Source organism: Protopterus annectens, chromosome 2.part1 (assembly GCF_019279795.1).
Source record: "Protopterus annectens isolate FY-2018-M chromosome 2.part1, PAN1.0, whole genome shotgun sequence".
Classification (NCBI taxonomy): domain Eukaryota; kingdom Metazoa; phylum Chordata; order Ceratodontiformes; family Protopteridae; genus Protopterus; species Protopterus annectens.
In genome coordinates, this window is record NC_056729.1 from 904,476,208 (window position 1) to 904,490,561 (window position 14,354).

Sequence of the window (14,354 nt, forward strand, 5' to 3'; positions counted from 1 at the left end):
TATAGCCTTAGAAATAATGCTATTTACAAGCTCATTAAAGCATTTCAGAGTGTTGGTTGTGTTATATTCAGATGACTAGATGCAGCATACTTGGTCTGTGACTTCTTGCTTTACTAAACATCTAGGTATTCAGTTATCACACAGCAACCACCAATTCATTGTGCCTTAATGCTTACATATATAAAGCACATACATATATATAGCATAAACTTCAATAGATGGACACTGGAAACACGGATGGTGCAGTGGTGCAGCTGTAGCATTGTTCCCTCACAGCAAGAGGTTCTGTGCTTCAATTCCCAGTTGGGGTGCCTTCTGTGTGGAGTCTGCATATCCTCCCTGGGTTTGTGTGGGTTTTCTCTGGTTTTATAAGGGCCATCTTTTGATTTGCAGTTTTCATGCATGGTTCCTCCCATCCCACCTCTAGTTAACCCACTTTCACTGTTTTGTGCACACAGAATTGTGTAAGGGTACAAGTTGTCTTTGCTGTGTGTCATAAAGGAGATAGGAAAAAAGCATTCTTAATCATGTGAAAAGCTATGTTGGTGACTTCTCAGTGTGAAACAAAAGCCAATAAGGTGAAACACAATCAACATTTCACTCAGGTCCATTAGATGAAAATTTGCAGGTAAAAGGTACAAAGAGACTGACTCTCTTAAGACTTCCTTTTTGAAGATTACTTCAACTGAAAACAGAGTCAGACAATAATCTAACTAGTGCAGATATTCTGGATGATGACTGAGTTTGTAAGTAAAACATGTTCAGAGCGGGCAGGGATGACCTAATAATCTCCTTCAAGTTTGATGAACTGCTGCTGTAAGAAAAGTAAAATCATTTAATTGTAACTGGTTGCCATCGAGGAAGGTTGGCATAATGGTTAAGGTGTTTACCTTACAGTCACAAGGTGAGGGGTATGAGTCTCACAGGGGATAATTGGGTATCTTTAAAATGGCCTCCAAGGGCAGTTGGCCTAGTATTAATCTGTGAACCTACAATAGTGCCAATTTCTTCAGCTGATATTAGAGTTAAACACAGCTTCTGGATGAGGTTAAATGTTATATTTCAAATTTAGAAGATGGAACTAAAAACATAATTGGGCTAGCTAAACTGCAAATTGACTCTGTGGACTACATGGAAATGTAAGGCTAGTATTCTAAAGATCTTCTTGGGTCAAGAGCCAAGTAAGTACCTATAAACCTAAGATTTTCTTAGAAGTGTGTTTGCATAGCAGCAAACTTATAAAAAGGCATTTCCATAAGATATTGAATCAGATGGATCTTCACCTCCATAAAGCATGCCTGAAGCCTAATAATTAAAAGTGCAGCTTAGAGCAAGCAAACCATTAGCTTATGAAACTATGCTTCTTTGAGGAACCCACCTCAGCCTGCGAATACATGCTTTCTAAGTCAGGCCAAAACTTCATGCATGCTGCAGACACTATGCACAAGAAGAGAATATTCTAGAACAGTGGCTCTAGTGATCCAGCAATGATCCAGTGTGGGAGGTCAGGTTCAGAATACAACCCCCTCCCCCTCCCCCATTCCACTGAAAAAACAACACATACAAAGCTATGAACTTATCACAGGCTTCTGAATTATCTTTAAAAGGATTGTATTAGTTGAATGAAATTGTTGCTTTAGAATGTTTCCTCACCATGAAAATTTTGAGGTAAATGACAGTTAGTGGGAAAATACCTCTCAAATGTAAAACATAATGTCCAGAATTTTTCTTCAAATTTTTGGCCTGTCCCTTCCAAACACGTTTTTCTGGCAAGTTATTGATGATTGGTGTCACTAAGTAATGACATGCATTTGCATATTAATGTTCATGTCCATCATCATGTCCTTCAGAAAATACATACTATACTTCTAGGTTAATAAGATCAAAATTTAAAACCAGGCCCTGATTTTGGGGCTTTATCTTCCTGACTTGTCTATGTCTATATATATATATATATATATATATATATATATATATATATATATGTATATACAAAGTGTGTGTGGCTGTAATGCATAATATCAAGCAGATATTTGTCGCACTCACACAGTTGCTTCAATGCCTGAATATACACAATGGTGAATACATGACTGATGGATTTCATATATATATATATATATATATATATATATATATATATATATATATATATGTATGTTTGTGTGTGTATGTGTGTGTGTATGTATATACAAAGTGTGTGTGGTTGTAATGCATAATATCAAGCAGATATTTGTCGCACTCACACAGTTGCTTCAATGCCTGAATATACACAATGGTGAATACATGACTGATGGATTGGAGAAACTCTTGAGTAATGTGGTGATTGTAATGTTTTTCTGGCTGTGAGGGATTTTTATTATGTAGGGCAGAGGTAGTATATTGTTAATACAAATACTAAATCTGTGCTTAGTCTGACCTGCACAGACATATAGCAAATGCGCAGTGGTTGTGTATATTGAGAAGATTCATTTCTAAGGTCCTCAAGTGGTTGAATTCAAGGCGATAAGCAAAGGAATGAGAATGACTTTGTTCTACAGGAAGTCACTGAGTATATATATATATATATATGCCGGCAGGGATTCCATTGTAGGTTTCTCCTTTGTTCACGTTTGTGGGACAGTGGAGTTTGTGCCTGTGGGAAGGCTTGCACCACATTTGGGGGAGCAAAGGGGGCATGCCTCCTGCAAAAAAATGCTTAATATGCTAATATTGTAGTTTTATGTTGTTTGGGAATATTGTGTTTGGGCAATGCTGTTTCATATGTTGATATATATATATATATATATATATATATATATATATATATATATATATATATATATACACACACACACATGTATGCATATAAAATATGCATGTGTGGGTATGTGTATACTATCATTAGTCAGATGGCAAAAATGAATCACAAAACACTGAAGTATTTACTTCATAGAGTTGTTCATAGATTAGTACTAAGCTAACTGCTTTTGCAAGTCATTTTAAGCCTAGCTAATTATCCCTTGTGTTTGTAAGGCAAACACCTTAACCATTAGGCCACCCTCCCAACCCAAATTTGACTGTGGAAAGTAGCTTTGGTTAAGCTGGAGATAGCTCAAGGGGATGCAAAGGATTCCGTGGCACCTGTCGAAAAGAGTAATGGAAGTTCACTGATTCTCCTGGCCACATTTCCACTAATAATATAAATATCACCCTGGGTCTCCTGTGTAAAGAGGCTACTAGTCAAGTAGGACTAAGCTAGTACACAAATTTCATTAGGACTGTTTATTTTTGAGTGCAGGGTATAATCTATTATTTTAGTATTGCTGTGTATTATGTTTTAGACCTCCTCATCTCTCTTCTCTTTTAAACTTCTTTTTTTGCAGGGTTCAAGCCCACCACACCTCTTGAACTAGGATTCATGTCGATCCATCAAAGGTGGTTTCGACAAATGCAGATAAACTGAAACCAGTTCAATGAAACTGCCTTCTGTGAACATAGAAACACATTTTTTTGCAAGGGGATAAGCCTTCCTGCATAACAATGTGGGGGACAACCTGTATATACCAACTCCATGGCCACACAACAGTACAGAAAAAGGCAATCTCTACTTTTATTGAAGGCAGTTTCGTGAACTGGCTTTGGTGTCTTTGTATTCACTAAAATCCCCTTTAATGGATTGACATGCATCCCCAAACTTGTATATACCAACTCCGAGATTGCCATACCGTGGAGTAAAGCAAATATTCCAGAAAAAGACTCTTTATTGAAATGTCAGCACTCAGAATGCCAGTCGCCAACAAGCCAAAGAAAAAGACTGAGAATTCAGGAGAACAGTGAGTCTCGCACATCACTCTTTTCCTTTAAACTTTTCTTTTTCAGGGGGGCAAGCCCACCACAACTCCCAAACTTATATATACCAACTATGAGATTGCTATACCTTGGAGAAAAGTGAACATTCCAGGAAATGGCCATCTCGGACTTAGTATAACTAAGTCTATTCTTTTTGAGACTTGCTCTAGTGGGTCCTGACATTTCAAATGGTTATCTTTTGGGGGTTTTAGAGTTATCGTTCAGGATAATGGTTATTTGGGGATCCCAGAATATGGTTACTATATTTTTTGATATGTATGTTTTTAATACCAAGTGTATACTTAATAATGTGATCAATATTTCAAGAATGTTTAAGTCTAGTATTTTTGCCTTCTTCAAAACACAGTTTTCACAGCAGTGAAAACGAGGATCCCATACTCTTGTTTTTCTGTTGTTATCCCCATTTTCCAATTTGATTTTCTTATTTAGATCACACTGTGCTTTCAACAGACCCACTGAAACATTCTTCATATCCAATACTCAGTATTTTTTGATTTACTCCTGCATTTGGTACTGTGTTAGCTATCAAGTGTTCTTATAGAAGATAAATACTGTATAACCCAGCAAAAAAAAAAAAACATAAAATATCACATGCTTCTTACAGAGGATAAATAATATATAACCAAGCAAGGGCCGTAAGGTTTTCTGGCATCTTCTGTTAAGTACAAGATTTAGTATAACCTACATACATTCGACACAAAAGAAACGTGGTTAAGTATAAGGATCCAATTAAAGAGGCCAGTGAAATTTTTTCCCTACTGAAATAGTAGTAATTTCAGTGGGGTGGCAAATATGAGTAGAAAGCTTTTGGATATGCTTGAATCTAAAATAGAAATAATGAATGTAGGCCTGCTGTAGCTGGGTGTAGTTCTGCATTTTGATGTGCAGCCATTTTGATTCATTGGTCTGTGTATCCAGTCATTCTTACATAAGTAATATATTAGAAGAATATCATAATCATTTCATTGTCCTTATTAGGGGCTGAAACAAAATGCTTAGTTGAAGGATAGATATTGTTACAGTTTGCAGTGTTATAAAGGACCCACCGACCCAGTAGATCACTAAGATAAAGTTCATGTAACATTTCCATATATTAATGACTATACATTCTTATCTGAAGTTCATAAATAAATGAATTAAATACTGCTGGAACAGATATACAAATTAAATATAATTCTACAAAGCTCCAACTAACTATGCTGGCATATATTACACATCCGCTGCCCTACTTCTCCTGGCATAGCTGGCAATACATCACATCATCACAGTCACTTGGGTACCCTTGTAAGAGCCTTAGAATAGCTGGCTGGTGGCACTGGAGCTACCTTATAGTCTGGCCATAGCTGGTAAATCTGTACCAGCCTTTCCCAGGTGTGTGTGTGTGTGTGTGTGTGTGTGTGTGTGTGTGTGTGTGTGTGTGTGTGTGTGTGTGTGTGTGGTAAGGATTGAGGATCCTTGATTATTGTTCCGGAGGAGGGATGTCACAGTGACAGTGGAAAGATTCAGCATCCCTAGTACCATATAAGTGTGCTGCATAAATATACCCGTTTTGCCTCAATTCCAAAATTGCTAGTTTCCTGTCATACGTGCCTTCTAGGTACTGCCAGCTTATCATACTGTTATCCTTACATGCTGCTGAAATGTGCAGCTCCATCTGTTGCATCAAATTGCAGAACAGCATCAGTGTTTATAGCTAGAACAAGAAATGAAGCAAAAGCTAGTCCTGTTTTTTTTTCTTAATGCAGTTCATTGAAGAGTCACAACTTTGTGATATAAGCTGTAGATTTCAGACATATTACTTACGAGGTGCCTGCCTTGGGAAATGTGGCACTTCCATTGTGAAATTCTTCCCTGGAGTATAATTCTGCAATCACTGTTGTGAAATGTGTTACAACCATGAGGTAGCATGTTTACCTCCACAGTTCTTGAAGTACCACCAGAAGATAAGCTCTGTGAAAATTTAATTTAGGGTGCGGATAAAAAAATTCTCCACAGTTATGGGCTTGCATTTATTCTGACATATTTCAGTATTTTAACATGAAGCTTGCAATTTATCCATCTCTTCATGTACTGTCAACAAATGTCATATGTATATTTTTTACACACAAAAAATATTTTGTAACATTGCTAGCAACTATTTAACCCTATTCCAAAAATATCTCACACTTCTAGTGTGAAGTCACATTCTAACATGCATATAAGCATTTCACTCCTTTTTTGGTAAAATCAACTTCACAATTTTTAATATCTAATCCCAAAATAATTATGTATACACATTTCTTAGGTGTACTATATGAGAGTGATGTTTGCTGGTTTCCATGTCCATGTGAGACGTATTGTACTTTTCTTGCTGGAGCAAGACTTTACATCTGCTGTGAATCTGCATTCCTACCAAAACTATGTTGCTGTTTTGTGTTGCATTCAGATTTAGAGGACATTACAATTCTGGGACAGACTATTTAAACCCACCATACTTATATGAAAATTTATTTCATTTGGCAGATAGAAACTTGTGACTTTGCTAGTTTTTGTACCCCGTTCATTAATCTGTGTTTTATTAATTCTAAAGTATAAGCTCTAAGGAAAGTGATAAAAAAGAAAAAATTCTTGTCTTAGAGTTGAGGAACAAAAAAAAAAACATCCAAAGTTTTTCTCACAAAATGCTTTAGCCATGACCTCAAACACTACCAAACCGTCAGCATCTGTCAATCCCCCCCTTGATATCTTGTACCTGGGACAGCTGCCCCCCTTGCCCTTGGTGCATCTCTACTGTATATCAATTTTTTTTTTTAGTTTCATAAATAAGGTATCTTCATTCTGATAAAATGCAATATGCCAGCCGTACAGGATGCTGTTTTTGATACTAGTGAACATAGTTCTTTGGCAAATGCTAGTGTTTAGTGTGAAATGGCACTGTAGAATTTGTCATCCCACTTGTCCCAACAAGTATTAATTAACAGTTAAATCATCAGCACAATTTGTCTTGTGAACATAAATCTTACTAATATAACCTTTATTTTCTGTTTATTTTGCTTATTGTGTCTATTAAAGAGAAAAATAGCTCCATGTTTTTTTGAGCTAAAATACTAATTGTGTAAAATATGTTCTTTGGAAAAAATGACAGTATATGAACACGACACTTGCTCTGCCTTTTAAAATGGTTCCAAAGAAGTTGAGATCTATACATATAAATAGTATGATTTTGTATTGGATGCTTACAGCTCACCGCTGTATGCATGTACGGTGAAAATGGATCCTTTTCTATGACAAAACATATCTGTTGCTACAGTTTTTAAAGTTACCTTCTCAACCTGTGCACTCAAGGAGCAGGGAACACATTGCATACAGAAGCACTCCAGGAAATGGAGCCTTTTCCGTACTCTACTTAATTTCTCCACCTACACCAAGAGCAGTAATATAAATTTCTCCCACAACAGCAACCATAAAAGAGAGAGACTTGTGGAAGTCATATGACACTATATAACTTTAATCAGTGTGAGATAGCTACAGTGAAAGCTGGTAGGATACAGAGATGTGTAGACTTAGACACCATCAACACTAAATCAGAAGTTGTTATTCTTCTTTATATACTTAGTAAGAATCCAGTTAAAATATTATTCTATTAAGATGAACTTATGTTTGCATGGACTTGCAATTAAGAGGCTAGGAGCACAGACAATGCATAGTATGGATCTAAAGTCATAAAGATAGTAACTAGAGTGACATAATAGTTATGATTTTAACATTTATAATTTAATAATCAGAGTAGACATGGAAGGAGAGGCAGAAACTTAGAACTCCATAAAACTTACAACTCTTTAGAACTTTAGAACCTTATCAAAAGTAAGTCAACCTTGATAAGAAACAATAGAATTCTGATTTACAAAATCCCCCAAATTCTGGTCATCCATTAAACAAATTTTAAACCTAGGAACTAACAATACCCTTAACCCTTATCCCAATAACTCTCCCTTAAAACAGCCACTAGGTTTAACTCATACTTCAATGACAACATAGCTGCTCTCACCAAGGAATCTTTTCCTGACTCAGCCTAATTCACGTCAGCTCCTATTCACTAATACCCCCCCACCCTCACACTAAAACCATTTGCTGCCTTCTTCATAAATAAAATATTTTCAAACTTAAACTCTGTTCACCCTCCACAGATAACCTCCCCAAATAATACCTCAAAACTGCTGTTAAAGCCATTGCATATTCAGTCTCCATCTTAATAAATAGGTAAAAACAGGAATCCTGTATTTCTACCATCGGGAACAAATGCCATATAATCAATCTCCATGAAAGTGCCTAACCCCAGGCTAATCCCCCCCCTCTAGCCCACTTTATGCCCTCCTCATAATACACTAATCTCCCTCCTGAAAAGCTAATCTATTAATACCTTCAGTAACAGTTTGGAAGCCAAACCATCTGCTAACAACTATGTACCTTCTTGTCCCTGCCATTCTACCTGTACTTATCAAGATCTAAACATTATGACTGACTGACTTCAGTCTGTGTCATAATAATCTTACCTCTAATTGTGAATATATCTTAAACTCTAAATGTATTGGTATGACATGTTTTAGTATGATTAGTATTGCGTGTTTTAGTATAAGTAACTCTAAGTGCTTCTTTATACATTTCTAATTAAGTAGTCTCATAAAAGTAACCCAGTTGTATAAATGTGTAACCAAGTCATACATGCGGAACTTTTCTCCCTGGGTCTCCACTGAAAACTGGTTATGCAACCCAGATGGACTAGGATTACCTGTGACTTCACTGCGCACCACAGTGGCAGGACCATCCACCTCAGCCGAATCCATCACACTTCAAACCCACTTCCTTCAGACCACTGACTGATGTCCACTCTGCGCTTCCCCATCTGCGACCTCATTATGTACCACTCCAATGGATTGAGCACTCTGTGCTTCCCCATCTGGAAAAGAAAAGAAACTGCAAATACTCTGTACACACCTAAACCAAAACATATTAATGCCAAGATTTGTTGCTGCCAAGGGCCTACCTTGCTCATCAACTGAACAGCCACTACCTTGCCCCACATTTCCTATCCTCAATAACCTGGCATCGCCTTATCTCTCAGCAATTCCTTTCACAGCCATGTTCCTCTTCCTCAAAGTTCTGCATTGAAAAGGTCTATCACACACTCAGTGTCAAGAAATTAACTGCTATAAATGATAAATAGGCTGAATCATAGTATTCCATTAAAAGGCCTATTTCTATAAATAAAATTATCATATTTTAATCATCCTATGAGTTTCCTAATTAAAGTTGCTAGCAAGCCATTTTATTTATTTATTTGTTTTATTTTACATTTGTTTATTGGAAAAGTCCGACTGGACATGGGTCCTTTTTCAGCAGAGGCCTGGGGAGAAAAGCTGCACAAGTAACATCTACACACATAATAATGTTCATTATGAATACACCCAGTACAGCACAGTAACGAATGCACACAGTACAGTACATTAATGACAAGTAGTATTATATAACATATGACATGAAGAGTTATAATAACAGCATCAGTATACAGTATACAGTATAAGTTTTTAAAGGAGTTAAAGGAGTTATTAATTTTTTTGTTTTACATTTTTGCAGCTGTCAAAAGAACAACCAGGAAGGTAGAGGTGGACATATTTAACAGAGATGTGAGGAAAAAAGAAGTATGTGTTGAAGGTGTGTTAGTTAGATGGGTCTATATCATATGAGCGAATTGCACAAATATCGAACATACCGGACCTCGAACTTCCTACTGTGGGGGGGGCTGCACCCCCCAACCCTCCTCCGCTAAATATAGATTCCAACTCCAAGATCGCATAACAGTGAGGAAAGGGCAAATATCCCATTCTTCACTGTACCGCAATCTCATAAAAAGCATTTCAAGGTCCAGTACATTCGATATTATGAGCATTCGCAATTTGTGTGATTTGCTCATATGATGTAGATCTGTGTTAGATAAGTACAGTGAGGGATGAAGGTGTGATAGAAAAGTACAGAGATAATGAGTGAGACAAGTTATTAAATTAGTAAGTCGTTAAATTAGTAAGTGCGCCACCTTTTATCCATTTGTTCCACCTTACCAGTGGCAACATTCTATGTCCTGGTGATGAGAGAAACAAGCAGGGTAAAGAAAATTAAACCATTCCACCCCTTTCATTGGTTCCTCTTAGAAAAACCTCACACTGAAGCATGACTAAATACAGCTAAGATGCCTTCCTCTCACGTTTGACATTTTATCAGTTCCCTCTTTAATGAACTACTACACATTCCCAGAAACCATACAGCTATGAAAAACTGTCCCAGATAAAAAAAACTAACCCTGAACATACTGCAAAACCTGTACCATTATGAGTTATGCCACATGCTAACTCCCTTGACAGAGCTCTTCACCAAACAGGGAACAATCACAACAGAATCATGGACAAAACCAAAATTCTTTAATGTGTTTTAAAACATGGGGAGCCACATGGATGCCCTTTGTCCAAATACCTTCTCTAGCCCACATTGACTTGGACTTGGCCCCTTGGAATTTACAACAGGTGGACAGTGCAATTTATTGCATCTTTTACCCTTTCTCTTTATTGCAGTTTTTCAGCTTCATAATGTTATAGAAACACACCTGATACAATCTCGCCCTTTAATTATAAACACACTCCACTCTTAAAAGTAACATAAACACAGTTAGATAAAGCCATTAATGGGTAGATTGAATATGGGCCCTCATCCACTCATACTACATACATCTTCTCATGTTTCTGATCACCCATGGCACCCTTTACACATCTAAATCCCTTGGATCATCAGAATCTTGCACACTTTGTTAATTTGCAAACACGTCATTACATGGCCCATGAATTTTTATTGCTTACAAAACATATCTGCACCAAAGGCTTTGATTATCTAAGCATATGTGAAACTGGCCTTAACAATATTTTAGCAGAATTCCTCACATGTCCCCATCATTAAATCCTGACCTTCCTGCATACATTTTAACATAAACCATCCCAAACTCATAGCTACAAAGACTGCACTTTCCATTTTAATTAAGGATGGCACCCTAGGCTTGATCAAGCATTTTTTTATATAAAGCAGAACAACTTTTCCTAATGACAAAGCTACAAGTTAGTTATGCATATCCCTGAAGGTGCATAACACAAGTCAGCCATTGATGTTCTATTAGTTAATGCTAACACATTTAGACACAAAAGTATACTAATGGGAACCTTGACACACACAGCACACCACCCATCCAGTATACCACCTTAGTGCAGTCTTGTTTATATTTTTATTTACTTCTTAATAATCTTTGGATTTTAGATTCTCTCACTTACAGGCAGATCTGAAGAAGCTTGGAAAGTGAAAGCACTTTATAACATGACACTGAACTAGTTTTGGAACCCTTACACCTTTATCTAAAAGACATTGATTGGGCTTTCATCTTTTAAGATAACAATTTAGATGAACTATGTAGAACACCAAATGTGATCAACATACATGGATCTTTTTAATTACTTTCTCTAACCATGGTGGAACTCTTGGAAAAATATCCTGTTCAGTTTTTTGTCTCTAAACCTGATTGGAACTGATTTAATAACACTAGTGTGTTTAATACCTTAAAAAAATGAATGGTATATGTTTTGGCAACAAAATATTATACAATCTCCCAAGGGGCTCATACTTTAAGCATAAGCCCAACCCCATAGCCCTCCCACACCAGGGTTATGCCCAGGAGGCGGTGCTCACTCAAAACATGTACCCTATCTTGCATTATAAAAATTAACCGATTCTTGCTATGACTCAGAAAGCACTCATCTGCTGAATTTTAATAAAGGGACTGACCTGCACCAAACCATCTGTAGTCTGCTGCTTTTTACTAATTGTAGGATAACAGGTGTGCTGTACCTTTAAGAAGCATTTCTAAAGTCTGTGTCTGCATATAATCACCACGCATGTGTTATGTTCAATGCCATTTTGAAGGTGCAGACAGAGTGTTAACATCTATGTGCATAATAGCTAATTTGTATATAAGTTAAAGTTACTTAGCCTCATTTATGATGTGTTTGTATATAATAAAGCTGCTTGAACAAGAACCCGTAATGTTCGCTTGTTTCTTTCTGACCTGGTGAGCAAGTCAGTCAGTATTTATTTTGGGAAACCTATCCTGCTGAAAGTCTCTAACAGTGCATTTGCTATCTTCTCTGCCTCAATGGAGGACAAAGCTACTGCTTCAGGGTATCGTGTAGCATAATCCACTAACACTAGGATATACTTTTTCCCTGTGGAACTTGGGGTACTCGGAGGACCCACAATATCCATAGCTACTCTCTTAAATGGCTCCTCAATCACAGGCAAAGGCATCAAAGAAGCTCTCACCTTTTCTCCTGCCTTGCCTACCTTTTGGCACTGCTCACAGGTCCTGCAGTACCCTGTTACATCCCTGAAAATTCCAGGCCAATAGAAGTACTGCATAATATGCTTCTTTGTATGTTTTATGCCCATATGACCTACAAAAAGAATATCATGAGCTATGGCTAGAAGTGCCAGATGGTAGGCTCTAGGCACTACCAAATGCTGTACTCTCTCACCTTCTAGCCCTCCCTCAGGGGTCCACTCTCTGTATAGTAACCCTTTGTCCTAGTATACAGATTCCCCCTTTCCTTGAGAATCAGGTGCCTCCCTAGCTGCCTGCCTCAGGCCTTGCAATGTAGGGTCTGATAGTCCCCTTCCACAGGAAGTCTGGCATCCTTGGACAGTGGTGCCTCACTGTCAGCCTGAGTACTACTACTACTCACCTCTACCTTTGCAGTCACTCTGTCCAAGGGACCGTCAGTACCCCCAAGCAGCTGTGGCTCACCTTTAGTCTCACTGCTACATTGTAGCTGCATCCCTGATGTAACCACCTCACCAGTCCTGGCTGTAAGTATACAGTCTGTCTGGGACTCCCCCAGGCTACCAGACATACCTGCTTGTCTCCAAGCCTGACTGTGTGTCACTGCACAAGCACAGGGTACTGCACTATCAAAATCATTCCCTATCAGGACATCTGCAGGTATATCCTCAAACACACCTACTTGCTGGCTTCCTTTTCCAACCTCCCAGTCAAGGTGAACCCTAGCCAGAGGTATTTGGAATGGGATCCCTCCTAAAGCTGTGACTTGAGTAGACTGCTCAGGCAAGTAGTGCTCCTCTGTAACCATTGCAGGCTTTACAATGGTTGTATCAGAGGCTGTGTCTCTCTTGGCAATGGCCTCTTTGCCATTCAGTACAATAGGATATAACCTCTGGTGATAGTTTGGTACCCTTGTTGCCCCAAGACAACCTACTTCCTGGCTCCCTCACCTTTTGTTCCCCACCTTGCCTCCGTGGACACCTGTATGCCACATGGCCCCACTGGTTGCATTCATAACATTTAACCCTAGCTCCTGGATATGTGCCTGGACTAGTGGCTTCCCCTGCTACTGGCAGATTCTGTTGGGGCAGTCTGTGCTGCACACCATGGGTTCCTTTAGACCCATGAGCAGTACTTGGTGTCCCTTTCCTGTGCAGGACTGCCCTGCTTGCCAAGTATAGGTCTCTCTTCTTCCCCAACTCATCTGAAGTAGCACATTGTCTGTCAGCTAACCAGATCCTCATGTCCTCAGGCAAAGTGCTTAGGGCTTGTTCCCTCACCAAAAGGTCTGCCAGCGCTTCAAAAGTGGTGACCTGAAATTCACTCATCCACCTATGGAAATAAGTGCTCAGTTCAGCAACATATTCACACACACTTTCATCTGCCTTGCATCTATCCTCACGAAACCTTTTCCTGTACGTTTCAGGTGTTAGCTTAAACAGTTCTAACAAGTGATTTTTAACAGCAGTATAATCAAAACATGCAACTTCAGACATTTTTGACAAAACACTTACAGCTTTACCATGGAGTACGGGGGTCAGGAACCGTACCCAGAGCCTTTGGCCAATACTATACTGTTTGCATACCCTCTCAAACATATGAATGAAACTTTATCCCCCTCTTTAAATTGCGGAAGAAATTTACTTACCTTTTGTGCTCCTTGGGTCCAGTTGCTCCCTTCCCCATTACCTCCATGACTCTGGCAAAGAGTCAGCATTTCCCTCTCATGCCTTCTCTGTTGCTCCTTTTCCTCGGCTTCTGTCTCCAAACACTTGGCCTCCAACTCAAGCATCTTTAGCTCCAGATGGATTTTTAAGTCTTCTGCAGAAAGGTTGAGCTGTCCATTCTCCGAGGGTATTATATCTCCACTGCCAGTCTGATTGTCCTCCTGGTTGCTGTTTTCTGATGCAGCTGTAACCAAGGCTGCTATCAGGTCTGCCTTAGTCAGGTTTCCATGCACCAGTGCCCTAGCCTGGCACATCTTCGCCAGCTGACTCCTTGTCAGGCTTCCATACTCCTCTGCTCACATGCTGCCTGCTCACCCTAACTAACTAAGCTAACAAAAGAAATAAAACAATTGTGATCTGAAGTCTGAGTATTC

General features: G+C 38.6%; 2 protein-coding genes across 9 annotated transcripts in view; both read left to right on the top strand.

Moving 5' to 3' along the window:
* The window catches only part of TENM3 (teneurin transmembrane protein 3), a 3,803,041-nt gene that overhangs the window by 572,165 nt on the left and 3,216,522 nt on the right, over positions 1 to 14,354 (top strand). The window lies entirely within an intron of this gene.
* Positions 1 to 14,354, top strand: part of LOC122794917 (proteoglycan 4-like) — a 187,560-nt gene that overhangs the window by 156,499 nt on the left and 16,707 nt on the right. The window contains exon 2 of the mRNA XM_044063510.1: positions 9,463 to 9,485. Within this exon, the coding sequence (XP_043919445.1) occupies positions 9,463 to 9,485 (23 nt within the window). The remainder of the gene's footprint in view (positions 1 to 9,462; positions 9,486 to 14,354) is intronic.